The sequence below is a fragment of the Aspergillus saccharolyticus genome, assembly GCF_003184585.1.
Source record: "Aspergillus saccharolyticus JOP 1030-1 unplaced genomic scaffold BP01scaffold_27, whole genome shotgun sequence".
Taxonomy (NCBI): Eukaryota; Fungi; Ascomycota; class Eurotiomycetes; order Eurotiales; family Aspergillaceae; genus Aspergillus; species Aspergillus saccharolyticus.
Genome location: NW_020290637.1, coordinates 280,313 through 303,650, shown reverse-complemented (window position 1 = coordinate 303,650; position 23,338 = coordinate 280,313). Strand labels below are relative to the sequence as shown.

Below are 23,338 nucleotides of genomic sequence, written 5' to 3'. Positions count from 1 at the left end.
TACACTGGCCATTTACCTGCGGATCCCAAGCTAATCTGACAACAGCATCCACTGAGCTACTGTGTTAAGCATGAAGATTTTGATTGACCACATTTTCCGTGTTGACTGCGAAAGACTGGTTGATCGACGTTACACGAAACTAGTTCCAAGGAAACAAGGTGATTAAGTATAACTTTTGATACTACCGTAAACCGAGACCCTAAAGCCAAGCTGCCTGAGGCTACTGACGTGGCCACACAGCACTCAACATGTGAACAAATGAATCAAACAGATAGAGAAATAAACAGAATCATTATCGTCGCCAGATTAGAAACAGGGAAAACAAGAGCGCCCTGGCTATGGTATCTAAATCAGACCATCTTGAATGAGAGAAAATGAAAACCAAGCGCGCCTCAACTTTTTGGACTCTGTCGTGAAAGCTCATTGAGAAGCGCCATTGAATTCCTTGGCCTTGGCAGCACGTCTGGCACGAACGGCCTCAGCCAGATCTTCCATGACAGTAACCGTTGTCTCCCAGTCGATGCAAGCGTCCGTGATACTGACACCCTTGCGCAGGCCGGAGGGGCCCTCGGGAGGAACCTTCTGGTTACCTTCGTTGATGTTGGACTCGATCATGACACCGACGATAGCATCCTGACCTTCACGGAGCTGGTCGCCAACTTCCTTTGCGACCAATGGCTGGTTGCGGTGGTTCTTATTAGAGTTACCGTGAGAGCAGTCAACCATCACAACCTCGCGCTGCTTCTTGCCACGAAGGGCCTCGCGGGCAGCCTTGATACTTTCACGGTCGTAATTAGTACCCTTGTTGCCTCCACGGAGGATCACGAAACCATGTTCGTTACCAGAGGTCTTGGTAATAGCAGCCAGACCCTGCTTGGTGACACCCAAGAAACGGTGAGGGTGGGCAGCGGCACCAATGGCGTCAATGGCCACGGTCAAGTTGCCGTCAGTACCATTCTTGTAGCCAATAGGGAAACTGAGACCCGAGGCAAGTTCTCGGTGCAGCTGAGATTCAGTGGTACGAGCACCAATAGCTCCGAGAGAGATCAGATCTGCAAGGTACTGAGGAGAGATCGTGTCCAGCATCTCACTGGCAATAGGCAGGCCCATGCTAGTCAGATCTGCATAGAGACGACGGGAAACACGCAGACCCTTGTTGATATTGTAGGTCTCGTCAATATCCGGATCGTTGATCAAACCTTTCCAGCCGACAGTAGTGCGAGGCTTCTCAAGGTAAGCACGCATGATAACACAGAGGTCACCGGAAAGTTTCTCAGACAGCTCCTTGAGGCGACCGGCATACTCCAGAGCCGTCTCAGGATCGTGAATGGAGCAAGGGCCCACAACCACCAAAAGACGGTCATCCCGCTGTTCAATGATCTCAATTGCCTGGTTGCGGCCGGCGCGGACAGCCTCTAGTGCGCGGGCAGGCTAGAAGAACAGTCAATACTACGGATTGACAGATTTATGGAAAGAGGAATAGGGCTTTGCGATGTGTAGAGGTGCGGCCTCGACAGTGGCCGAGAACGTGGGGCGGAAGTGAAATGACTCACAGCAGGGATCTCGGTCTGCAGAAACTGGGGGGAAAGAAGGGGATCGTATCCCAGAACTGAGAACACGTAATGATTAGCGAGAAAACCCTCTGGCGCATTGCTGCCACTGGCTACTCACCACGAGTGTCCTCGCTGACCTCAGTGGTGCTGATCAAAGGCATTGCAGCAAAGTAGGAGGGCGGAAAGGTGTGCTGAGAGAGGCCGAGGAGGGGTAACAATAAAGAAATGGGAGCAGATGTTCGCAAAGGGAAGAGCTCGCTTTTGGATCGAGTAGAGAAGGAGTCGTGTTAGGAATTTGGTCAACCCAGGGTTCAGTTAAACAAAAAGAAGTTTTTGTGAGTTGAATGAGAGAGGGAGGAGAGAAAGAGGAAAAGAGGAATGAAACACAAAATTGGCAAACAAGATCAAGTAGAATATGAATAGAAGAAGATGGATGAAGACGGAGGGCCTAAAAGTGGGCCCTGTGATCGGACGGTGATTCACACACAATTAAGAGAAAAATTGAATTAAGGTTACCCAGTCGGAATATGGCAGAGAAGGTACCTGTCCGTATTGAAGTGTATTGCTGGTAAGCAATACCGCGGGCAGTACGGAGTAGTTCCCCATTAGTTCGTTATTTTGAATGGTTTCTTCCCTCCTGTTTTCTCCCAATTTCTCTTCTTCTAAGAGTAGATTAGACGGGAACCCTCCGATTTATGCTCGGGCAGATTCTCGGAAGATTAGCATACACTCCGACATGTTGCATTGTACGTGGTCAATGCACTGTAACCGAGATGATGACGTCCACTGTGTTGCGGTCACATTCATAGTTATGCCATGGCTAGATTCAACCGGAGAAGACAATCATGCACACGAATCCTGTACGGCGTTCATATCAGGACCGCCTTTCCGCACAATGTCTCTCACCGCAAGTCCGTCTCATCATGTCACATTGGTATTCTGACAGATCGGTTTCCACCCCCGTCAGTCATTCTCGCAGACGTGGTACAGTGGGCTCTCAGGATGACGATTCAGGCCTCCAAGTTTGACAAGCAACTAATCGAACCGCAGGGATATCCCATTTGAACCCACGCTCGAAGTTAATCAACATATACCAAAGCATGGAAAGCCAACGCGTCAATGCTCTTTCATGATGGCTTGAACTTACACCACCTAATCTGACACACCAACTGTCTGAAGGAAGTCGATGATCTGATGGAGATTAGAAGGCGATATCAAGACGACGATATATGACAATCTATCGGCACGTGTCCCCGAGACCCCTAAATGCCTATCTGGCGCGAGGAACTTGGCCCGTGTCTGGAGCTGTTTGGCGGTCAATTGCAGTCCAGGGCCCATTTGTATGCACAAGCGACTTAAGGTAGTTTGACGCGAAAAATTCAGGCGGCCTTCTCCTCGGTTCTGTGGAGTCAAGGCAGCCACTCTGCATTAACCATGACAGGGATTTGAATCATTTGAGATGAGTTCTGAGGCACGAGCGTCACGAACCCGAGTCTGGTTTGTTCACATGTTGACGCTGTCGTGGTCAGAGTCATACTGCAAGGAGATTCATTTGGCCACGGACTGAGCTAACTTGCTCAGCTGTAGAACACACAAATACCAATGCTTTGAAATTACCTAAACTTGAAATCTATAAGCGGCCCACGACGGCAGCTTCCGTGTGGACCTGTGAATAGTGTCAACGGTTGTATATCCTCCACGTGCGACTGACAGCCAACTGAACCAGGGGTGAGGGAATAAGCTTCCTTCAGGGTGGGTTGGAGGTTGGTGGGGATCGAAGGAACTCAAGTTCTGATCGTGCTAGCGAGTGGGAATTTGACCAGTGGGTCAAATCAGCGAGAGCGACTTCGGTTGAGAAAGCTCTTTTGTTTGAAAAAAAGGAGATCTGTGTCTACGAGGCGGGGGAGGGAGTGGAGTGGTGGAAGAGGATGAAGGCTGTGGTGCATAACTATTTACTGGGGCCGGAGTAGTGTTTGAAGGGGTTGCTTGCGTGTAAGTGTTTTGCCGGAGAATGGGGGAAGAATGCTTTTCCCAGGAGCAGTTGAAAGCGGCCAATCCCTTGCGGTCGTTTTTTGACCGAGTGGATACCTTTCACCATAGCGAGGGTCTTAGAATAAAATCAATAAATATTAGAACTCCTCCGTAGTCCGTATACATGCCATGTACAGTAAGTAGGTTCAAGAACCGCAGATCGACTTTTTTTCAGTGATGCTCGCCGTGCTCAGGCTCTAGTGGATTCTCTGCCTTGAACTAGAATCATACAATGGTTTACCTTTCATCTTTCGTCCTCATTCAGGGATAAATTTCCTCTCCTTTCCAATCCCAACATCGACCTCGTCCATCATTGTTGCCAGAGCCCATTGTACACAAAAATCGAAGCAGTCTATCAGCAGACTCGCTAGGCTGTAACATCTTGCGCCCATCCCAGTATTCTCTTGTGAAGTCCGTCTGGACAGTACCAGGATGCATCGCTACCGCTAATGCGCGATCCTTGCTGCGAGTGCGTAGATACAAGTCAAAAGTCTTCGCTAACTGAAATACAGATGCTTTGCTGGCACGATATGAGTACCAGCCTCCACTTCCATTGTCGGAAATCGAACCAACTCGTGCCGCCATCATGGCGTATACGGCATGGGATGGGAGTTCCCAGGAGCCATCGCCCTCGCAAAGCTCTGCGCCTACCGGAAAAGGATCTGAAGACTTGGTAGGTAAGAAGGGTGTTAGGTGCTTCATCAACAGCATGGGTCCGAGAGCGTTGACCTTGAAGCTATCAAGAGCATTGGTAGCATCAATCTGCGAGGGTGCCTTTTCAACATGTAAGATCCCAGGAACGGTGATAGCTATACGGAGAGCGGTATCTGGATAGTTTTGTCGAATGTATGAGGTCATTGCATGGATAGTCGATTCATCTAGGTAAGCTGTTTAGCAAGCCGACAAAAAGAGATACTGAGGGTTGCACAGCAAGATCCGTACCAGTCACATCCACTTGCAGGACCTTCAGTCTCTCCCTCGGGCTATTGGAGTCGCTCTTGACTGCACCTAGCAGTTTATCCCGGACTTCGTCACAATTCTTCCGAGCAGTTGCGATGACGGGTAATGTCGTGTGGAACAGCAGCTGTTGGGCAAAAGCGAAGCCTAGTCCCTTGGACGCGGGAGCCACGAGGGCGAAACCATTCTTGATGGACAACATGACGTTTCACTGCGCACTGTGCTTGTAGATAGGGTAATGATACTTAGCTATCATTGAGACTCATTATATATGTAAACGGACTGATTCGAGCAACCGCGGCTAACTAGAGCGACGTCATAACTGTTTTATGTTTTGGGATACGTTACTTGTATTTTACGTACAGTACTCATCAATGGCATCAGTACGGCAATCAATATGGGTATATAGAGTTGAAATACGCAGACGTCCCGATAAATTGAAGATGGCGTTGAAATCCAAGTTCTTCTCCTAAATGATCAGGTTTAAAAATTTCTTCACCGGTGACAGCTCATTATCAGCGATCTATGTTGTCAGTCATGCCTAAATTCACCCGGCGAGGTTAATCTCCGCTGTGTACGAAGTAAGTCTAAGTGACGGCGAAATTGACACGATCGTACGTGGAATTTAACCCTTAGCATCGTGGGCTTTTCACCTGGGTAAACTCTGCGATACGACTCCGTACGCTAGCCACAACTGTGCTCATATCGCTTCTGTGCTTCTTCCCTTTCTTTCCTCGAGATTTTCTCAGTATTCGCTGAAAGGTATCAATCTGCTTGTGGGCAATGAATGTAATCAATTTGACCGGCTCTGACAGGTCTGAATACTTATCACTTCTGTGCAAGTTATTTAAACAAGAGTGAACCAGAGAATGAATGCAACTAAAAATGCTGAATTGTTGAAAAATAGCAAGAGCGTACTCTCGACAATGAATAGGGACGCTCAAGTATACCTTGACCAGACAATATGTTATAGTACGGCGATAAAAGGTGGCTCGGTAGCAGCTTAGATAGGGCTACTAAATAGGCAATACGTAGTTGACTAACAAAGTAGCTACTCAATCCATTATCTAGCTCAGGGAGCCTACTAGTAATGATGACAAACGAAGGAACAGATTACCGAGCGCAATCTCGTCCGCCACATGTCACGAGCCCGTGAGAACCCTGTGACTCCCTCCGTGGATCCTGCAAAGATATACGGTGCAGAAAAGAGCCGAAACTGCTCTTCTATGCGGACGCATATGACAGGCTGGCGGTTGCGAGCTGCAGTTCTTTTCTCCAGACTCAGTGGCTCGAGAACTGCTATGAACCACGGAGACGACTAGCGATAAGATAGAATAACTTATACAAGCAGAGAAGCCTCATGATAGAAACAAATGAGAGTGATTTTCCAATAAAGAAAACGCTGATTCGAGCTCAAGGTCTGCATGCAGAATTTCGAAAGATCTGAAGTTATTCGTGAAAACAACGTGATAAAGTCGACCGCAGTCACCTAAATAAGATATTAGGTGAGTTTTAGAGTTAGGGATACGCAATAAAGTACCTGTTTGTTTCTTGGAAGGTCTTTTGGTTGTGAGATTAAGGACAATCCACTGTTTCATGTTGTTTTCTTGTACGAGGCGGTGGTACTGTCCCCCGGGCTCAAACCGATTTAGATGCTCCGAGATCCGATCGTTGTCTCTCAGAAGTTCAATACCCCATTTCATATCCGAAATATAGAAATCCAGACTACCGCTTTGAGTCCCGTAGTCAATTGCAAATTCCGGTGATACAAGTATACGACCGCGTAAGATCTCATCAATACAGCGGTAGAACTCCTTGCCATATTGGTCTTCAAGTGGTGACGTATCTCGATTAAAGGCTCGTTTAGGTTCTGATAATTGGTGGGGATTGAATCTTTTCACAACCTCTATAGCAAGATGTAAAGGAGATTGGTATGGTAGTGGCTGTGTTTCACTATCTGCCGGATTGAACACACAAGCGCAAAACCTACGCTAATAGTTAGAGAGCAAGACAAAACAATACACCTATGTACTTACCATTTATGAAAGTCGGTTGGAAAGACGTATTCGATATTAGTCCCAATTGCTTGTGCATGCAGCCAACCATTGCGCCATATATAATACAGCGCTTGATATTCAGGGGTTCCTTCGACGTAGGATAATTTATTGAGCCCGCGAGGCGATAGAACGGCTTCCTTCAGTACCCGAGCAACAGCTGGTTCTTGTAACACATCGCATGATGGGAGACCTCTAGCGAATTGAGAACCTTTGATCCTTTCAAACAACACCGCAGGTTCTTTGAAAACAACGGCGCAAATTATTTGCCAGTGTAGATCAGAGTGTCTATAGGGACGAAGCTTCTAAAACAAGGGTTTTAAAACAAATCAGTATTTTGACAGCGTCAAATATAACAGCTGGGATCTTAAGACACGACTTACTTGTAACCGTCCCAAAACCTCACAGAACGATATGATCAGCCCCACGTGCCCCTGACTGACCTGCCAGACACCACGCTTGAAATCTTCCGATATATCTCCGGTAAAAATGGATGAGAGGCGGTCCTTCATAAAATGCCCTATAAGGTTCAGACTCTCATGTTCATTCAGGAGCAGACCAACCGGCTTGAAATCCGGTATTACGGTTTGATCAGGATTCAGGGATATCTGCTGCGCCGGATCGAATGTCATCGGGGTTTGTCTGAATCTCGGGACAAAGAATCCTTCAGATCCCTTATTAGGGGAGCCGTATGATGTGAAGAGCACGACCCTACACCTCGAAGTTGATGAGACAGCTTTGAACAGCCCAGCCCACACCTCCTGATCCCCATATGTTTGCTGAGCTTCATCGACAAATAGATAACCAGGATGATTGATCCAGTTGAAACCATTTACCCCCGTCTGTTCCTCTAGATATTTCGCCCAACCACCCACACTTTCAACCTTGTTAGGCGCCCAACCAATCAAAACATAAATGAGTTTGTGATCCTCGGGGTTATTCATCAAATGCCTGATCAAAAGACTCATGAGGGTGGTTTTACCTGAGGCCGGAGTCCCGTTAATTCTGACTATAGCGAAATGTTCCAATCGTTCGAAAATTTCCATCACAAGTTCTGTGCGCTCAGCGACGGGAAGGTTAATATCTATAAGTATTAGGTTTGACTTAGAATATATCGCATTGCACAATTACTCACCCGGTATGTTGAATATCTGCGCCGGCGGAAATTTCATAGGGACTGGCGGGGCTAGTATAGCAGTAGGCTCTGGTGTGGCTGTAAAGAGACAAAATTAGATGCAATCTACATTAGGAGTAGAAATAACTTACCATATTCTTCGTGATAAGCCATGGGGTGTGCACATTCATCACAGTTTTCCACTTGGCCAGGGGAGTCTGTGACGCAGTTCCCTTGCGGGCAGCCGCAGTATTTCCAACGGCAGGGGCCCATGATCACACGGATACGCCAATGTCTTGTGTCCGAATCAGAGCTCAAACAGCAATGTCCGTTGCAGCCGGAGGATAAAGAACCGTTATGCGAGGCAAAGGAGTGAGCGGAGGACGGGCGGGAGGAGGGGGAAGGAGATGGAGGAGAAGGCTGTAAGGAAGGAGGATTGCAAGAAGGAGGTGGTGGAAGTAACAGCTTGACAACCAACGAGCCTGCCATTGCTTGTTGGATAGCTTGCTCAATCACATTCTGAACACTCCAAATCTTGAAACGACACCACTATCTCGAGAGCAATTAGCAATAATTTGAATCTCATCTTCGTGACTTTCTAGGGTAGTTGGAGTACCATACCTAGTGTGTTATCCAAGCTGACAGTATACCATGTGTTTTTGAAGAAAAGAAAATCGTACAAGTGCACTCTTATTCAAGTCAAAGGCGAAAGGGGCAGCCAAGTGTAGGATGAGAAAGTGGTTTATCCCACATTCACTTCAGGTTGCGCTCTCCGCCTACCTAACCTCGTTTCTGATTGAAGCTATGATGCCACTGACCTCAGCGACTCGGTTCAAGATCACCGTCACCTGGGGTTACCACAGTGAGCAGGAGCTGTTCGGGGATTGCTAAATGAGCGAGCGAGCAATGGATAGAGCAATCCTAAGGTGGTTACAGGTCACCTTGACTTTGTTTCTTGGTGGATGGAGGCGTCCCTGCTTGATAAATAATGTTTCGATCATGTGTTGTTCAAGCAAACTGAAACATTAGTTTCAGAGCTTGGGCCATTTCTTTTATTCCTGAATGAAATCTCAGAATCAGTTAATTATCTCTTTGTTCTTTCTCAACATCTATCCTAAGATTACATTATGGGTAAGGCGGTGGCAGAACAGAGGTAGAAAAAGCGGCTGAGGTAATATCATGGAACGTTATTCCTCCACGCATTAGATAGCTAAAGAATAAGAAGGTACTATGCCTAAGTAGGAACACTATACCGCTTCAAGTCATTCGCCGTCACCGCAGAATACGGAGTACTACTCCGTACGAGGTGGTATTTCAATCACGAACTTGCAAAGCGTAACGCGCGCAGACCGTATAAGTTACATACCATGCCGTAATCAGTTGTAGAAAGAGGTACCTCATCCGGCTGGATCTGATTGGAAGGTGAGGGAATGTGGCTGAGGCGTTCATCGTTCCAGTTCTGGACTCTCTCTCTTCTCGCTGTGCTCGGGCTCAGATGGACTGAGCTTGTTTCAAGTTCCTACCCCGGGATTTGATGCATCCTTGGCCAGCAACCATCTTCCATGAACCGGGAAAAATGAGCAGTCAATTGAATTGTGCTTGAACAACACCTCGATTAAGCTTATGCAACTGTGGGGTTATTGAGACTCACCATCCAATGTACTGGTTCTCCATCTCTTCATAAGAATAGGGGGAATCCCGGTCACTATTTCAGGTTTTCCATTCCCAGAGTCGAGGGATTGCAGTTCCCTCATCTCGATTGTCTCTTAAATCGCCCTCTTGCAGTACTGCTTTCAAATTAGACATGTTTACATATAATCTCAAGCGTCCGAGAGAAAAAGAGGAGCACGACTCTGATGGACTTACGGTTCATGAAAAGAAGGTATACCGTCACCCAAAGCTGTGTTAATGCTCTTGAATTAGTGCTCACAATTTTTGAACAGAAACATCGCTCGTTACCACTACGTGCCTCTCCCTATATCAACAGCAATCTATCATTCTTTAAAAATAACGAGACTACACTACAAGTCGGGGTGTCGACTCTCACACCCACTGAATCCTCGGAGGATGATAATGATCATGGCCCGTTTGACGGAAAATCTCGCAGCTGTTTGAAACAAGCAGAGTGCCATCAGGCCCAGTCCACCCTTCAATCCGCTCGACTTAGCACGGAAATGGATGTTGACAGTGGCAACAATATCAATGTGGGCTTTCCTGACGAGAGATGTAACGAACGCTCACAACAATCACCGATTCCTCCTAGAATTATCAATCGCTCGCTCACCATAAGCGAGCAACGGGCTATGCGTATGGCGCGGGAAGCTGTTCCCTCGGCGGTTGGCCATGCAGACGATATGGAGAACTCACATAGCGTATACCTGGCACGTCGCCAGACTCTAGATGACCTGTATACCGACCGCAATACAGCTTGGTGGCGTGACCAGCGTCTCCCTAGCCCCATCAGTGATGCTGATGCTATGATCATTAGTAGCAAATATTCTGTCAGTGATGCTGATATGACATACACTACATCGCGTCCGGCGTCCCCTTCTTTGGGACAAACGAGTACTATGTTTGCGAACATGCGCGAATTGGATTCTTCACGAGTTTCCCTTGCAGCAGGTGTAAGTAGCCCGAACAAGGTGGCATTCTCGATGGGCTACCGGTCGGACTGTGATAAATGCCGGCGCAAGGTGCCTGGTCACTATAGTCACATCATACGCTGTTGATTAGCATGATACCCTCAACTTACGACGACTTGAATGTTTTCTTATTCTACGCGCTGCTTTAGCAGTCATGGCCATGGAGCACAGCAGGCTACTGTTATACTTATATATATATTGTGCGCTGCAGTCAGTAACTGTAGAAAACTATAGCCTTCTACGTAATTATATTCTGGCACGGTTCTTTTCTTCGTGGTTCCGACACCATGTTCCGATGAAGCTGATATAAGCATCCGTGTTTACCCGGTCCAGACGGGGAAGCATCCGACTGTTGGGTTGTCGATTGGGAAGTACTATACTGCGCAGATGTGGCATCCAAAGAGATAAGAATCTACTGGAGGTGAACAGATATTTGGCAGGGAAGTAGTCATGGAGTTGAAGGACATGTAAGAACAGCATCAATTTCAATTCTGGCCAGGGACGGGGTCCATCTTAATCATAACTACTCCTCCTTCGGCAAGGCACTGCCGTAATCATCCTTCCTCCCTCTCCGCTTTCCCCGCGGCTGTCCGCTTAGCCGATCTTCACTGCCGGCAATTCGGTGGCTACTCCAGAACGGCTCGTTCACTAGCAAACGATCCCGAGCCCCGGAATTTCCTCCCATGACTTTCTGGTCGACAATAAGTATGCTAGCGCTTCCCAATTTTCCTTCTGGTCGGAAACTAGGCACGAGCTCTGATTTTCCTGTCTTGATAATCTTTTGATCAATCCCTCTTTCTTCCTTTCCCCCCCCGCCGGTTTCCGTCAGAGAATTAAAATCTTAAACTCACATCACGATGGCTTCTCCAATCCCTCGGGGTCTGCGCCAGGTTCTTCAAAAGTCCCCCAATGACATTGTCATTCTCTCTTCTCTTCGTACACCCGTGACTCGTGCAAAGAAGGGTGGCTTCAAGGATGCTTATCCCGAAGAGCTCCTTGCCAATGTGCTTCGGGCTACTCTTGAGGCGAACCCGAATCTCGACCCGGCATTGATTGACGACGTCGCCATCGGTTCTGTTCTTCAGGAGCTTGGCGGTGCCAAAGCTGGCCGCATGGCTCAGATTCATGCTGGTTTCCCTAACTCCGTATCGTTCCATACAATCAACAGACAATGCTCGTCTGGCCTGGCTGCTATCTCCACTATTGCCAATGGAATCCGTGCCGGCGCCATCAACGTCGGTATCGGTGGTGGAATGGAGTCTATGACTCGCAACTATGGTTCTCGCGCTATTCCTACTGTCCTCTGGCCCGAACTCAAGGAGTCTCACTCGAAGGATGCCCAAGACTGTATCATGCCGATGGGTATCACCTCTGAGAATGTCGCCTCGCGTTACGGAATTTCTAGGACGGACCAGGATGCGTTTGCCGCTGAGTCGCACAAGAAGGCGGCTGCGGCCCAGAATGCCGGCCTGTTCGACTCTGAAATTGTTCCCGTGAAGACCCTCTCCTACGATCCCGCGCACCCCGACGCTGCTCCCACCGAAATTACCGTCTCCAAGGACGATGGAGTTCGCCACAACCTCTCAATCGAGAAGATGGCTAGCTTGAAGCCCGCCTTTTCCGCCGACGGTGCTAGCACTGCTGGAAACAGCTCCCAGGTTAGCGACGGTGCTGCCGCGGCTCTGCTGATGCGCCGTTCTACGGCTACTGAGCTTGGCTTGACCTCTTCCATTCGGGCCCGCTGGGTTGCCTCTGCCGTTGCTGGCTGCGCACCCGACGAGATGGGTGTTGGCCCTGCCGTTGCCATTCCCAAGCTTCTGCAGATGTTGGACATGAACGTTTCCGATGTCAACATCTGGGAAATCAACGAGGCATTCGCCTCCCAAGCTCTGTACTCTATTCGCAAGCTCGGAATTGATGAGTCCAAGGTAAATCCCAAGGGAGGTGCTATTGCCATCGGTCACCCTCTGGGTGCCACTGGTGCCAGACAACTCGCAACGCTTCTGCCAGAGCTTGAACGCACCGGCCAAGACGTTGGCGTTGTGAGTATGTGCATTGGAACTGGTATGGGCATGGCCGGTATGTTTGTTCGGGAGTAAGAAGGATGATGAACAGTGAGGATTTCCATTTCTGTACAGATTAAAATTTGCTTAGAGCAAGTTGGATTTTCATGATATCAGCGTAGACGCATGTATATACACCCACAATCGATGATGCAATCTCTTATTAAATGAACAAACGTGCCAGAACCTAACTCGCGCCGAACCGCTATTGATGTCCTGGGTGGGGTTGTTGTTGTGTACTCTCCTGTTAGTAGCAATACCGTCGTACAGAATTCCGCACGGATGTCTTCTTCCCTGACGCCAAGACCGGGTGCGGTGCACGTGACCCATCGTCCGGAATCCTTGAAACTTTTCCCAAGACTGGCCGAAAAGTCCCCGATAGCAATACCGCAACGCTGCAACCATGCGCCCCTCTGTGCGATTGCTGAACTTAGAGGTGCCCTCCATCCATGGGGCTCGGTCTCTCTACGTCTGTTCGGTCTGCAGACATGAAGCCCGCCCCCGTCCGATCGTTGCCCGCCAATTCCTGCGTAACGCTTCCAGCGCGAATTCACTGACCGAAAAGGTGCGCCGCAAGATTTGGGGCACCGACAATCCTCCCGGTCTGAAGGATCCTTACGGGGGAGAGGGCGTTATAGAGCGAAAATTCAAGAACAAGCATGCTCAAACGGTGGTAGAGGAGGAAACACCTGAAGCTTCCCAAGCGCTCGATACCGCTGCCTCCGAGGACGCTGCACCCGCTGCAGACGACTACGAGCCGGCGACAACATGGGAGGGCCTGGATCGCGTCGGCCACCTTGGGCGGTGGTTCGACATCGCTCCTGCGGCAACCGAAGTATATGAGTCGTGAGTGCTCCTGTGGTCTTCCTAGTATCCTACCTGTTGTCATTCGGGGAGCGAAGCTCTTATGTACTTTGGTCGTCGGATAAGGGCACTCAACTAACGAGGCTTCTCTTTTCAAATTAGGTTTCAGGTCAAGAAGAAGATCACCAAACAGGGGCTACTCTCACTCGCGGCTCATCAGACTGTTGTCGAACTCTGCCTCATGCACAAGCTGGGCAAGCCATTAACGAGCATCTGTGAAGTCGTGGAGCACGACCAGTCTGTCTTCAAGCTGATCTGGAAGACGAAGATTGTACCCGCCTCGAATGGACAGTGGACTGCGGCACTAGAGTACCCCGATAAAGAGGCAGAGGAAGCGCTTGTTTACATTTTCGAGCAAGTTGGGGGCCAGAACGTCGCTCCTGAAATTGAAGAAGTGACGCAGGATGTTGACGTGGAAGATGCGAGAAGTGACACAACAGATATCGTTGACATGGATGGCTCTAAGCAACCTTTTTTTGGGTATCAAAGAACTCGGGATAATGGTTTCTTGTCTTTGTCTCTGGATGATCCAGCCACAAAATTTGCTGTCAGTTCTCCTCCCCTCGTTATTTCATCGCAGATGATATTTCCCATTTATCGCCGATGCAAGTCAGTAACTGACTTATCCCCATTTCTAGTTCTTGAAGAGGTTCTCACAGTTGACTGGCCACTTCTTCCCCGATCCTGCTGTGCACTCGATTACCACCGTTCAGCAAGTGGTCGATTACGTTCAAAATCTCGCGAAACCCAAGCCAAAGAAGTTGGCTGAATACTTGGCAAATAACCCGCGGTACCAGAGCATGCCCAATGTCAAGGTCTTTGCCAAGAGACAGAAGCGGTCTGACAGGGATGAGGAACTGGGCCGCAAGAAGCTCATTGAGGCCGAGCTTCGCGCTCGCGGTCTAATTGAATAGGCTGTCGAGACAGTGAATGCGGAGTTTGTCTCTGGCATTTAGTTTCTAGTTCTTGTAGCATGTTACTTTTCAGATTCTTGCTGTACAATAGGACTCATTTGTTTGTCATTTTCATCATCGGTATAGTATACAATTTTGAATCTATCATTTGAACGTACTAGGGTCATAAAATAAATTTTATAGCTGGCTCAACAATCGCCATTGAGAAAAGCCTTGAAACGCCTATCCCGGATATGACTGGGCAAGATGCAAGAGGAAGAAGAATAAAGTTCAGTGCCTCGAATTCGCAGGAAGGGTAAAGCCTCGGGTCATGAAGTCCGTGTTTTTCGACATTCCATCTTGACCGGATTCTTTAGTGAAAAGACTGCTCAGGTTGTCATTATTTCCCATCAGCCTACGCCGCTTCTTCTTTTCTTTCTCCTCCTCAAGAACACGAGCTGTTAGCATAGCAGTGGCTGCATTTTTGATCGTACTGGAAGCTTTCGGGGCAGACGTAGATGTATTGCTTCGGCCAGCAGTGACAGATTGTTGCCTTGTGAGCGGAGTGGATATTGAGCCTAGCTTGGGCTCTTTGCCATTTTTGGAAGTTGAATCGTTGCCAGCAGTAGCAGCGACAGCATCGCCATTGGCATGCTTCTTCCTTTTCTTTGAACCAGGCGCCTTTTTCAAAGAATGTGTCAATCCTTGCTCGGCAAGCTTCTGGTTCCGCTCAATCAGCTGCTGTTTATCCGACTCTTTTGTCGGAAGTATCAGTATGACATTCTCGCTTGTGTAAGGTTCATCGCACTACATCAGTGGCTGTTAGCCCAAAGCGAACTTCGAAGGGCGACGGGCCATAAGCACCTGCAAGCACCTATCCCCCTTCAGTTGACGAACCGCTTCCTCCGAGAAGACATGCCCGCAAGGAACAAGGTAGACGGATTTGACGTTGGGACCTAATTGCTTAGCGGTGACTGGACAAATCCAGCGCTCGCGCTTCTCGTGTTTCCCAGCTGGATGTTGCAGGTGCTCAGTATCAACTTCAAATTTCAGTTCCACGACGTCACGGAGGCTCTTTACCCGGCCACAGAGGAACTCGTCACAGTCGGCTTTCGAGCTGATACCTTCGGCCTCATCTCCAGACAACAGGTATCTCAAAACAGCGTCTTTATTGAACAGGTTTCCGACACAGTCAGAGACAATAGGCCGCATCAGCTGTTTATGCGACAATGGACATGTATTCCAGAAGTGTTCTTGCAATTCGCGCTGTGTTTCTTTCAACTGCGCCGTGGTGGGATTCCGGGCGGCTTCGCGGACGAGCTCGCGGCGAGTGGGGATACTGAAGATGGAAATGAGTTACTTCATAAACCACAAGTACATAAGAACAGAGTCATGTGTCTCACCTTCCACCATCATTACCCATTTTTGGACCCGGTAGAACAGAGAACAGTAGATTTGGTCCAGGAAGTACAGGCAAAAGATACTCTCGCTGAGCGGGCCGGTCGCCACTCTGAGAGGGTGGAATCTACTTCGTATGTCGATAAGGAGCTGACTAAGCAGTTCTGGGGCGTCTTCCCCCGGATCAGTTACTTGATGGAGTGGTTATCAACAGCTGGCCAGTTGGAAGCTCTCTCCGCATTTCTGCTGAATGAATTCTGGCCTCGGTGACGGAACGTCTTTTCTCGGTCGTACTAGTGGTTGGTGAGTCGAGCGCTCAATGCTGCCGCCATGATACTTCCTCAGGGTTCACTTTTCATTGCGAGCATCGCTGCATGCTCGACCGTGGTAGCTGCTGCGGGTGATACCTCGTCTCGACCCCGGGGTGTCGGACCTGAGTGTGAGTATAACCCTTCCTAGCTTCTATCCTCCAGGTATCGCTTAAGCTTTGGTAGACATACTCTGTCAAACATACCGCATGAGTTGCCTGTATCATCTACTCGCTTCGATCACTTCACACTTGATGGAGAAGCTCTCGCACGTACCCAGCTGACACATTGCTTGAATACGACAGTCGCAAAATTCTACAAAGACACCACAACTTTCACATGTATCTCCCATCCCGCGATTCAGATTCCATTCTCTGCTGTAAACGATGATTACTGTGATTGCCCCGACGGTAGTGATGAACCCGGCACGTCAGCCTGCGCTCATCTGTCCCGCAACTCAGCATTAACAGTTGCCGACCGACCCGGGAACAATGATCTCGAGCTCGTCTCCGCACTTCCAGGGTTCTACTGCAAGAACAAGGGCCACAAGCCATCCTACGTTCCGTCTCAACGAGTCAATGATGGAGTTTGCGACTACGAGCTTTGCTGTGATGGAAGCGACGAGTGGGCACGGGTAGGCGGCACCAAGTGTGAGGACAAATGCAAAGAAATCGGCAAGGAGTGGCGCAAAAAGGAAGAAAAGAGGCAAAAGTCCCTGACGGCCGCTCTCAAGAAGAAGCGAGACCTCCTGGTGGATGCGGGCAGGCAACAAAAGGAGGTTGAGGACCAGATCAAGAATCTGGAAGTGACCATCCAAGCCCAGGAGGTCAAGGTCAAGAATTTGCAGGCTCAGCTAGAGAAGGCCGAGCAAGAAGAAAAAAGCAAAGTGGTGAGAGGTAAGAAGGTTGGCAAGGTCAATGTCTTGGCGCAGTTGGCCAAGGGTCGAATCGAGGAGCTTCGAGATGCATTGGTGGATGTCCGCAAGGAGAGAGACAATACTCGTGCACGAGTGAAAGAGCTTGAGGAGATTTTGTCCAAGTTCAAGGTTGAGTACAACCCGAACTTCAACGACGAAGGCGTGAAGCGTGCGGTGCGCAGCTGGGAAGATTATGCCGTCAGAGGAACTCTTGAGAGTGCTACGAACGCGGCCGAAGATCGTGATCTGGACGAGTTGGTCAAGCCGGATAGTGCCCAGGCTGGTATCAATTGGGAGCAATGGGAGAACGAAGACGAGGTCTGTGAGGCCGATACCGGTAAGTGCATCAAGTGTGACAGTCTTGCCATTTCATGTTACTGAAGGTGATTGAATAGCTTTTGTCTACCAGCTGGCAGCCTATCTGCCTCCATCATTGGTCGAGCTCATCGAGACTAAGGTGTATTCCGTCCGTGCTTTTCTGGAGAATAACGGTATTTTGCCTAAGAAGAAGGAGCCTACAATGTCCGAATCCAAGGTTGTATCAGACACCCGGGAAGCCGTCAAGTCAGCCGAGAAGGAACTTGAAGACTGGCGGAAACAGCTGGAGACCCACAAGTCTGATCTCGAGACAGACTATGGTCTTGCATCCATCTTCCGTGCACTGAAGGGCGTGTGCATATTGAAGGACTTTGGCGAGTACACCTACGAGCACTGCTTCCTGGATCAAACGAAACAAATCCCCAAGAAAGGTGGTGGTTCGATGCGGATGGGCAAGTACTCTGGCATTGGGTCCGTTAGTGTGGATGTGCTCAACGAGTCTGGAGATGTTATTCCTGAGGAGAAGGTTGCTCTGCATTACACCAATGGACAAACCTGTTGGAACGGACCGGCACGATCAACGACGGTGGTCTTGGAGTGTGGTGAGGAAAACGAGATCTTGAAGGTGGCCGAGGATGAGAAATGCGTCTACTCGATGCTTGTGACCACGCCGGCTGTCTGTCCCGGCGGTGAAGAAGTGAATGCTGCCCCGAGGAGCAAAGATGAGCTATGAGAGATTGTACTCTAACATATTTGTGAATCATATATGGGTGTTAGTGCATAGTAGAGGATGTTTTTTGTTACATTTAACTACAGCAATTGTGCTACTTTCTGGCCAGCTTTGGAGTATGTAGATGCTTCTTAGGTACAAAGAAGACGCCCTTCGACTGTGTCAGAGAGATCTACGGGTCGAGAGAATAGTACTACTACCTGCTATCATAACCTACTTCCTACATGGCTCAGTCTTTGTCATTATTGGTGCGGCAGTCGCGGGTGTACAATATTGCTAATTATCAGAAATGAGATTAGAAAGTTCAAGCAAGGCGGCCAGAACTAACTACCTAGTAAGATTAAGAGCAAACATATGCACTACTTAATTAGATTGCGGCGGGACCTAGAGCTCAGGGCTCTTGAGGTCGGGTGCCTAATCGGCTCATCCACGTAAATCTGAGGGCGGGGTCAACTCCAATAACTCACGCAGTACATTTAGTATAATAGCAAAATATTCATGGCCGAGATTGAGATCACAGAGCTTTCCTTCTTCCCCTCCTTCGCAAAAGTAGAAGAGAAGAAAATCCAAGATAAAAAGAAGAAAAGAATCTGGGACTGCTAGATCCGTGGTGAAAAGACAACGACTCTCAGTTGAAGCGCGCATGCTGATATCCACTTGATCTCCATTCCTCATTCCCACAACTCATCATTGCCCCTCCTTCCCGTCTACAACAGGTTTCAACGTGGCAGCAGCAACAAGGTTCCTTGGATCACACACTACCAATCTTATCAATGACTGGTGGCACCAGTGAACCTTTCCAAGGATTTCCCCGCGCAGAATTAGCCCAAGGATGAGCATTCAGAGATGACTACGATAGCCCGCCTGCCAGTCCCTGTACGGAGTAATGAAGAATGGAGATGGTCACTCCACTGGTACTGCCTCATTTGCCTGCATCTAGCATCTATAACCAGCCCATTCGAGCCGTCTGCTTCATCAGTGGGTGCTTTGTCCTGAGGGGCAAGAAGCCAGCTGCACACGGTGAGATCCATGCGAGTCGCATTGTGGATTCAGCAGCATGAAAACCCTCCACTCATGTTCGCCAAGGCCATGCGAAAGGCTGAAAAGAAGGGAAAGATAATAATCTGCTTGCTCCCAAGAAAGCATATTAAGTATGGATCTGCAGACACCATGCATTGGTGATGGGGGGATAAAATTCAAGCACAGCACAATACATCTATCTGGGTGTCAGAAAGATATAAGAAGCCTCTCCCTTATGTAGTCTCTGTACTCTAATCCCTTTCTTTGTCCGCAACTCAACGAATCGATCCATCTCGGGAAGCTGTTTCCTTTACATCACCAACTACATCAACGGGCCCAAGTCTATCTATTTTATATCCAGATAACATTATGTCTCCCTGCACCTGCAACTCCTGCGCCGCCAGCTGCGCTGGTAGCTGCAACTCCTGCTCCTGTGGCAGCTGCTCGGTACGTATTACCGCCTCATGTAGATCATATTCTCGCGTTTGGAACTTCAGCAGTCCGACAGAGCACCTTCGAAGACTAACATATGACAAAAGCACTAAACGGGTCGCCGCGTACCTCTCTTGCGGGACACTTCGTGGCCGTTGACCAATCTCTTCATGTGCTTAAGAAGGCCATGCCATACTTGTTGAGCTGGCAGAGAGTTATGCGGAACAAGATTGTTCTGTTTTGAATTCGCGAGTTTCCTGTTTATCGACTTGAACGATGTCGATTTGATATGTGCGTCGGGTTAGTGCAACTATGAAAAGTGCTTGTGAAGTGACGGGAGGCGATTCAACCAATACATGTTGTGCTTGATTAAGTATGGCAGAGTTTGCAAAGCAGAATAGAACCCCTCAGAGTCCGGATTGTACAGGTACAGCAGACATGTCTCGCTGACTGGCTGGCTTTGTAATTCCTGTTTACTACCTAGGCTTCTTAACTTATACCTAATATGCCTGCTGATTCAAAATTTATTATCGATGATTCGGTCAAAGACACTAAGTCTATCATCGAAGCAGACATGCGAGCTTAGCCTCATGACGGCTCAGAAGCCCTAACTGGAAGTCGAGCAAAACAGGTTGAGTCCCATGTAGAGTGTCATCGTCATCTCTTGTGACTTCAATTCATCTCATTTGGCAATAGGTCTTATTGATCTAACATGGAAATAGAGCCAGCAAGTGTCCTTCGCACTGAAGATACCATAGCTTCGTCAGACCAGAGTCCGAGATTGTACCGTATTTATTTCTAAAAAGGGTCACGAATGTCAGTTCGCCCAACCAAGGGCGTATCATGTTATCAGAGGAAGCAGGCAGAGAAACATACAGGGCACTTGCACTGGCCGGCAGGGCACTGGCAAGAGGCGCCGCAGCTGCAACCGTGGTCGGAACCTATTATAAAAAGCCAGAGATGTTTAGCAACTGTGGTTTACCAAGGATGTCACAATTTCTGGAGGCCGGGAGGCGAGGAGGGAAGGAATGTCATGGTGCAGTGAAGAAATAATCAACTGATCAACCATTGCATACCCCGCCATTGCTTACCCCGCCGCGCACATTGAGCCAACACAAACACACGAAGGAGAAATCAAGGAGCACCGATATACTGAAACCAGGATATGAAGAGAGAAAGATATGACCTACCCATTGTTGATAAGAATAAATGAAGAGATAGGATATTGGACGAAGTGGACAAGGATATTCCCTGGGCTTTATGGCTGAGAGAGGAGGAGGTTATTGTGGTTTGTGACACGGGAGAGAGAAGATACAGGCAGGGTCACTCGGCCGGGTATTTATACCTCGCCAGACGATACAATATACTAACTAACTCACTACTAACTTACCTGTACTCCGTGATCTGCACAGTAACGGTGCATTGCTCTGTCAGGCATAGCGTGCCTATTCAGGGAAAGCGACTCACTGTCGCTTGGCATTCGTTGTGCGTGGTCTTTAACAGAAGCTGCTTCACCCGCTTCTTCTTTTTCCATCCTTTAATAGTTTCTCGACCCGAACAAACTTGAGGCAATTTTTCTGTTAGATCAGGCTATCATCCTCTGCAATTGGCCCCTCCGTATGTCTATAGTAAATCATGACGATGACTGCGCATCGCTCCTTGAGCCTGTATCTCACTTAATCTCTTTTACCTGAATAGGGAGTACTAATTAAATTCAACGCGATTGGGACATTACATACGCGGTGTTCACTAGGAACAGATATGACATTTACTAAGAGCAGCCTTCAAGTCCATTCAGTGGGGAAAAACTTGCTTTTATATGTAGAATGTATAGGACTTGGCTCGGGACATTAAAGGTTGGTGGGTGAGCATGTCATGAGTGACTTGATGCAGCAACACCAAAGCTCAAGTTGTGTGTAAAAAAGATATTCAAAATGTGTAACATCGCTTCAATTCTGCTATTCTAACAATAAGTATTGAAACGGGGTGCTTGCTGTAACACATGAAGCTTGAACACCGGTGTTATACCATCAAAGTTCGAATATCCTCAGAGCTGTCGATGAAGCTGATTTCTATTCATGAATAGGATACTATTTTGTTGTTGTGAAGAGAAGTTTAACCTCTCTAAATCTCTGTTCCAACTTAGCATCAACATTTGAATTTCTCACGAAAAATCTGATTCTCCAACTATACAGCAGCAAAACCCATCTATTCTATACACGAAACTGCTCTTAGACTATGAATACACTGATACAGCATATAGCTGCTTACAACCAAAGGCAGATAGATACCTGTAAACAACCTGAAACCGGAACATTGCATGATCTAACCCATCTGATTTCTTTGCTCAATTAGAGAAACCTCCGCTATAGTACTGTGTGTTTGTCCAGTGTAGAAATTACATACAGCGATCTAAACAACTCTGTTTAGATAGTTCCTTAAGCAAGTTGTTCTGATTTTGTATGATTCTACGATGTCTGCACTGTGGCTATTCAGTCCTTGACACTTACTGTCGTGAGATAAAGTAATTTATTGAGTTAAGATCAAGGGGTAGTCAGTTAAGTGGAGGGAAACAACAGATTTTATCTTTCTATTATCCAAAGAAGCTTAAGCTTCTTGATAATCATCTTTAGGAGATTTACAGCCTGCTTTCACAAGAACTGTTCATCTCAAAACCAGTGTGAGTTAAAGCAATCACAGAGACGAAAATAAACAGATAAATAGGCTAAACAGTGTGCCCACGCAAATATCGAAAGTTGTGCCCCCTCCCCCCCGCCCCAAGGTTCGAAGATGAGGCTATAATTATGGCCTCTCTATCGGTTCTTAGGTAGTCTTTTTGACTATACTCAATAGCCTAATACAGTCTAGTTTTAACAGTAAAACATAGAACAACAATGAGACAGATACCAGTAATTTAGCAGTGCGGAGTATTGACCCTTTTCCCAACCTGCGAAACTGTAAACGTGAGGGTGGGTCGGGTCTTACCATTTCAGGCTGGCTGCCTGGTCGGTTGGTTACATTGTCGCCAATACGGAAGGAGGTGAGCTCGATTCTTTCACATGTCAACAATGACAGTTGTTATAGTTATTCTGACTCTTCTCCTTACAAGATGATGTGAGCGAAATTAGTCTCTGATGACTTACATCAAATACTGTCCGATTCCAGTGTCTTTCAATCACAGCAAGCTCTCATCAGCTGCTGTCATCCTACTCCCGTTTAAAACAAGATGTTCTCATCACAAGAAGAGAGACCCTTTCCAGCCTCTTTCGCATTGAACCTCAGGCCCCTATACGGTCACCCAGAACGAGAAGCGATGTACATGCTCGAGAGGTCTTTTTCTTTCAAGACGTGGAGTGGATTATGAACTATTGTCATGTCAGATTAAGGCGTGCAATCATACACTCAAAGAACACCAGCTTGCTGAAATTGAACCACCTCCGACTGGATCATCGGTATCTACTGACAACTTTAACTACACGCAACAGCATCCTATACGATGGAAATATACACTTTTGATCCTGTTCTGCAGAGGTCATAGTTAAGAGCTAATCCCATGTAAAACCGGATAGCTACTAGTCATCGAGCGCTATGTTTACGCCAAAGCACAGTATCAAAGCTTGCAGCCGTTCTCGATTCTGAAGATGTCATTCACGTACGCGGAACGCCAGCCAGCGGGAAAACAATCCTGTCCCAACTGTTACATGACTACTACCTCACGAATAATATAACGGTGTTTTTACTTGAGACGTGGCCATCACTGAATGTTGAAGGCGGAGATCCTTGGACTCGATTCGGCTTGCGTCTGCAACGAAAATATCCATATTTCGATGAAAAATGGGAAGCGGTTCCAGGAAAGACTGTGATCCCTTGTCGATGAGGCCCAGGGGTCATACGGATGTACTGACTTCTGGAACACGTTCATCAAGGAACAAAGGTCTGAAATGGGCAAAGACTTAGAGATTTGTCTTTTTTGTTCCTACGGCAGCCCTTCGACAGGTGTGGACTTAGACGAGGAGTTGATTGACTATACTCCCGCCCGCTTTGG

General features: G+C 47.9%; 8 protein-coding genes across 8 annotated transcripts; 4 read left to right on the top strand and 4 right to left on the bottom strand.

Moving 5' to 3' along the window:
- Window positions 1-386: 386 nt before the first annotated feature.
- BP01DRAFT_358673 (3-deoxy-7-phosphoheptulonate synthase) lies at window positions 387-2,030 on the bottom strand. The gene is made up of 3 exons (XM_025575492.1): window positions 1,672-2,030; window positions 1,554-1,609; window positions 387-1,431 (listed from the first exon to the last, which is right to left on the bottom strand). Exons 1-3 carry the CDS (start codon window positions 1,712-1,714, stop codon window positions 421-423), a joined length of 1,110 nt encoding a protein of 369 aa, XP_025429402.1. The 5' UTR covers window positions 1,715-2,030; the 3' UTR covers window positions 387-420.
- Window positions 2,031-3,738: 1,708 nt separating this feature from the next.
- Window positions 3,739-4,806, bottom strand: BP01DRAFT_344998 (short-chain dehydrogenase/reductase). The gene is made up of 2 exons (XM_025573581.1): window positions 4,527-4,806; window positions 3,739-4,462 (listed from the first exon to the last, which is right to left on the bottom strand). Exons 1-2 carry the CDS (start codon window positions 4,741-4,743, stop codon window positions 3,846-3,848), a joined length of 834 nt encoding a protein of 277 aa, XP_025429401.1. The 5' UTR covers window positions 4,744-4,806; the 3' UTR covers window positions 3,739-3,845.
- A 1,093-nt stretch (window positions 4,807-5,899) lies between these two features.
- Window positions 5,900-8,198, bottom strand: BP01DRAFT_367449 (uncharacterized protein; the record flags this gene model as incomplete). The annotated part of the gene is made up of 6 exons (XM_025576456.1): window positions 5,900-6,030; window positions 6,082-6,527; window positions 6,578-6,900; window positions 6,979-7,679; window positions 7,731-7,808; window positions 7,862-8,198. The coding sequence occupies 6 exons, from the start codon at window positions 8,196-8,198 to the stop codon at window positions 5,900-5,902; spliced, it is 2,016 nt and encodes a 671-aa protein (XP_025429400.1).
- A 1,015-nt stretch (window positions 8,199-9,213) lies between these two features.
- Window positions 9,214-10,527, top strand: BP01DRAFT_344990 (uncharacterized protein). Its single transcript, XM_025573580.1, has 2 exons — window positions 9,214-9,591; window positions 9,653-10,527. Exons 1-2 carry the CDS (start codon window positions 9,514-9,516, stop codon window positions 10,436-10,438), a joined length of 864 nt encoding a protein of 287 aa, XP_025429399.1. The 5' UTR covers window positions 9,214-9,513; the 3' UTR covers window positions 10,439-10,527.
- Window positions 10,528-10,895: 368 nt separating this feature from the next.
- Window positions 10,896-12,592, top strand: BP01DRAFT_358670 (thiolase family protein). Its single transcript, XM_025575491.1, has one exon. It carries the CDS (start codon window positions 11,209-11,211, stop codon window positions 12,448-12,450), a length of 1,242 nt encoding a protein of 413 aa, XP_025429398.1. The 5' UTR covers window positions 10,896-11,208; the 3' UTR covers window positions 12,451-12,592.
- Window positions 12,593-12,801: 209 nt separating this feature from the next.
- On the top strand, window positions 12,802-14,347 carry BP01DRAFT_393510 (mitochondrial 54S ribosomal mL50 protein). The gene is made up of 3 exons (XM_025578242.1): window positions 12,802-13,260; window positions 13,381-13,825; window positions 13,917-14,347. The coding sequence occupies exons 1-3, from the start codon at window positions 12,818-12,820 to the stop codon at window positions 14,190-14,192; spliced, it is 1,164 nt and encodes a 387-aa protein (XP_025429397.1). The 5' UTR covers window positions 12,802-12,817; the 3' UTR covers window positions 14,193-14,347.
- BP01DRAFT_358668 (uncharacterized protein) lies at window positions 14,289-15,667 on the bottom strand. The gene is made up of 3 exons (XM_025575490.1): window positions 15,575-15,667; window positions 15,036-15,510; window positions 14,289-14,978 (listed from the first exon to the last, which is right to left on the bottom strand). Exons 1-3 carry the CDS (start codon window positions 15,592-15,594, stop codon window positions 14,463-14,465), a joined length of 1,011 nt encoding a protein of 336 aa, XP_025429396.1. The 5' UTR covers window positions 15,595-15,667; the 3' UTR covers window positions 14,289-14,462.
- A 123-nt stretch (window positions 15,668-15,790) lies between these two features.
- BP01DRAFT_358667 (putative protein kinase C substrate) lies at window positions 15,791-17,928 on the top strand. Its single transcript, XM_025575489.1, has 3 exons — window positions 15,791-16,008; window positions 16,183-17,130; window positions 17,189-17,928. Exons 1-3 carry the CDS (start codon window positions 15,900-15,902, stop codon window positions 17,842-17,844), a joined length of 1,713 nt encoding a protein of 570 aa, XP_025429395.1. The 5' UTR covers window positions 15,791-15,899; the 3' UTR covers window positions 17,845-17,928.
- The last annotated feature ends 5,410 nt before the right edge of the window (window positions 17,929-23,338 follow it).

Coding starts and splice junctions, on each gene's coding strand:
- BP01DRAFT_358673 (XM_025575492.1), bottom strand. CDS start 1,714: ATGCCTTTGATCAGCACCACTGAGGTCAGCGAGGACACTCGTG. Junction 1,610..1,671: donor GGTCAGCGAGGACACTCGTG/GTGAGTAGCCAG, acceptor ACGTGTTCTCAG/TTCTGGGATACGATCCCCTT. Junction 1,432..1,553: donor TGCAGACCGAGATCCCTGCT/GTGAGTCATTTC, acceptor CTGTTCTTCTAG/CCTGCCCGCGCACTAGAGGC.
- BP01DRAFT_344998 (XM_025573581.1), bottom strand. CDS start 4,743: ATGTTGTCCATCAAGAATGGTTTCGCCCTCGTGGCTCCCGCGTCCAAG. Junction 4,463..4,526: donor CCTGCAAGTGGATGTGACTG/GTACGGATCTTG, acceptor CAGCTTACCTAG/ATGAATCGACTATCCATGCA.
- BP01DRAFT_344990 (XM_025573580.1), top strand. CDS start 9,514: ATGTTTACATATAATCTCAAGCGTCCGAGAGAAAAAGAGGAGCACGAC. Junction 9,592..9,652: donor TTACGGTTCATGAAAAGAAG/GTATACCGTCAC, acceptor ATTTTTGAACAG/AAACATCGCTCGTTACCACT.
- BP01DRAFT_358670 (XM_025575491.1), top strand. CDS start 11,209: ATGGCTTCTCCAATCCCTCGGGGTCTGCGCCAGGTTCTTCAAAAGTCC.
- BP01DRAFT_393510 (XM_025578242.1), top strand. CDS start 12,818: ATGCGCCCCTCTGTGCGATTGCTGAACTTAGAGGTGCCCTCCATCCAT. Junction 13,261..13,380: donor GCAACCGAAGTATATGAGTC/GTGAGTGCTCCT, acceptor TTTTCAAATTAG/GTTTCAGGTCAAGAAGAAGA. Junction 13,826..13,916: donor ATCCAGCCACAAAATTTGCT/GTCAGTTCTCCT, acceptor CCCCATTTCTAG/TTCTTGAAGAGGTTCTCACA.
- BP01DRAFT_358668 (XM_025575490.1), bottom strand. CDS start 15,594: ATGGGTAATGATGGTGGAAG. Junction 15,511..15,574: donor ATGGGTAATGATGGTGGAAG/GTGAGACACATG, acceptor TTCCATCTTCAG/TATCCCCACTCGCCGCGAGC. Junction 14,979..15,035: donor AGGGGGATAGGTGCTTGCAG/GTGCTTATGGCC, acceptor CCACTGATGTAG/TGCGATGAACCTTACACAAG.
- BP01DRAFT_358667 (XM_025575489.1), top strand. CDS start 15,900: ATGATACTTCCTCAGGGTTCACTTTTCATTGCGAGCATCGCTGCATGC. Junction 16,009..16,182: donor CCGGGGTGTCGGACCTGAGT/GTGAGTATAACC, acceptor TGAATACGACAG/TCGCAAAATTCTACAAAGAC. Junction 17,131..17,188: donor GGTCTGTGAGGCCGATACCG/GTAAGTGCATCA, acceptor GTGATTGAATAG/CTTTTGTCTACCAGCTGGCA.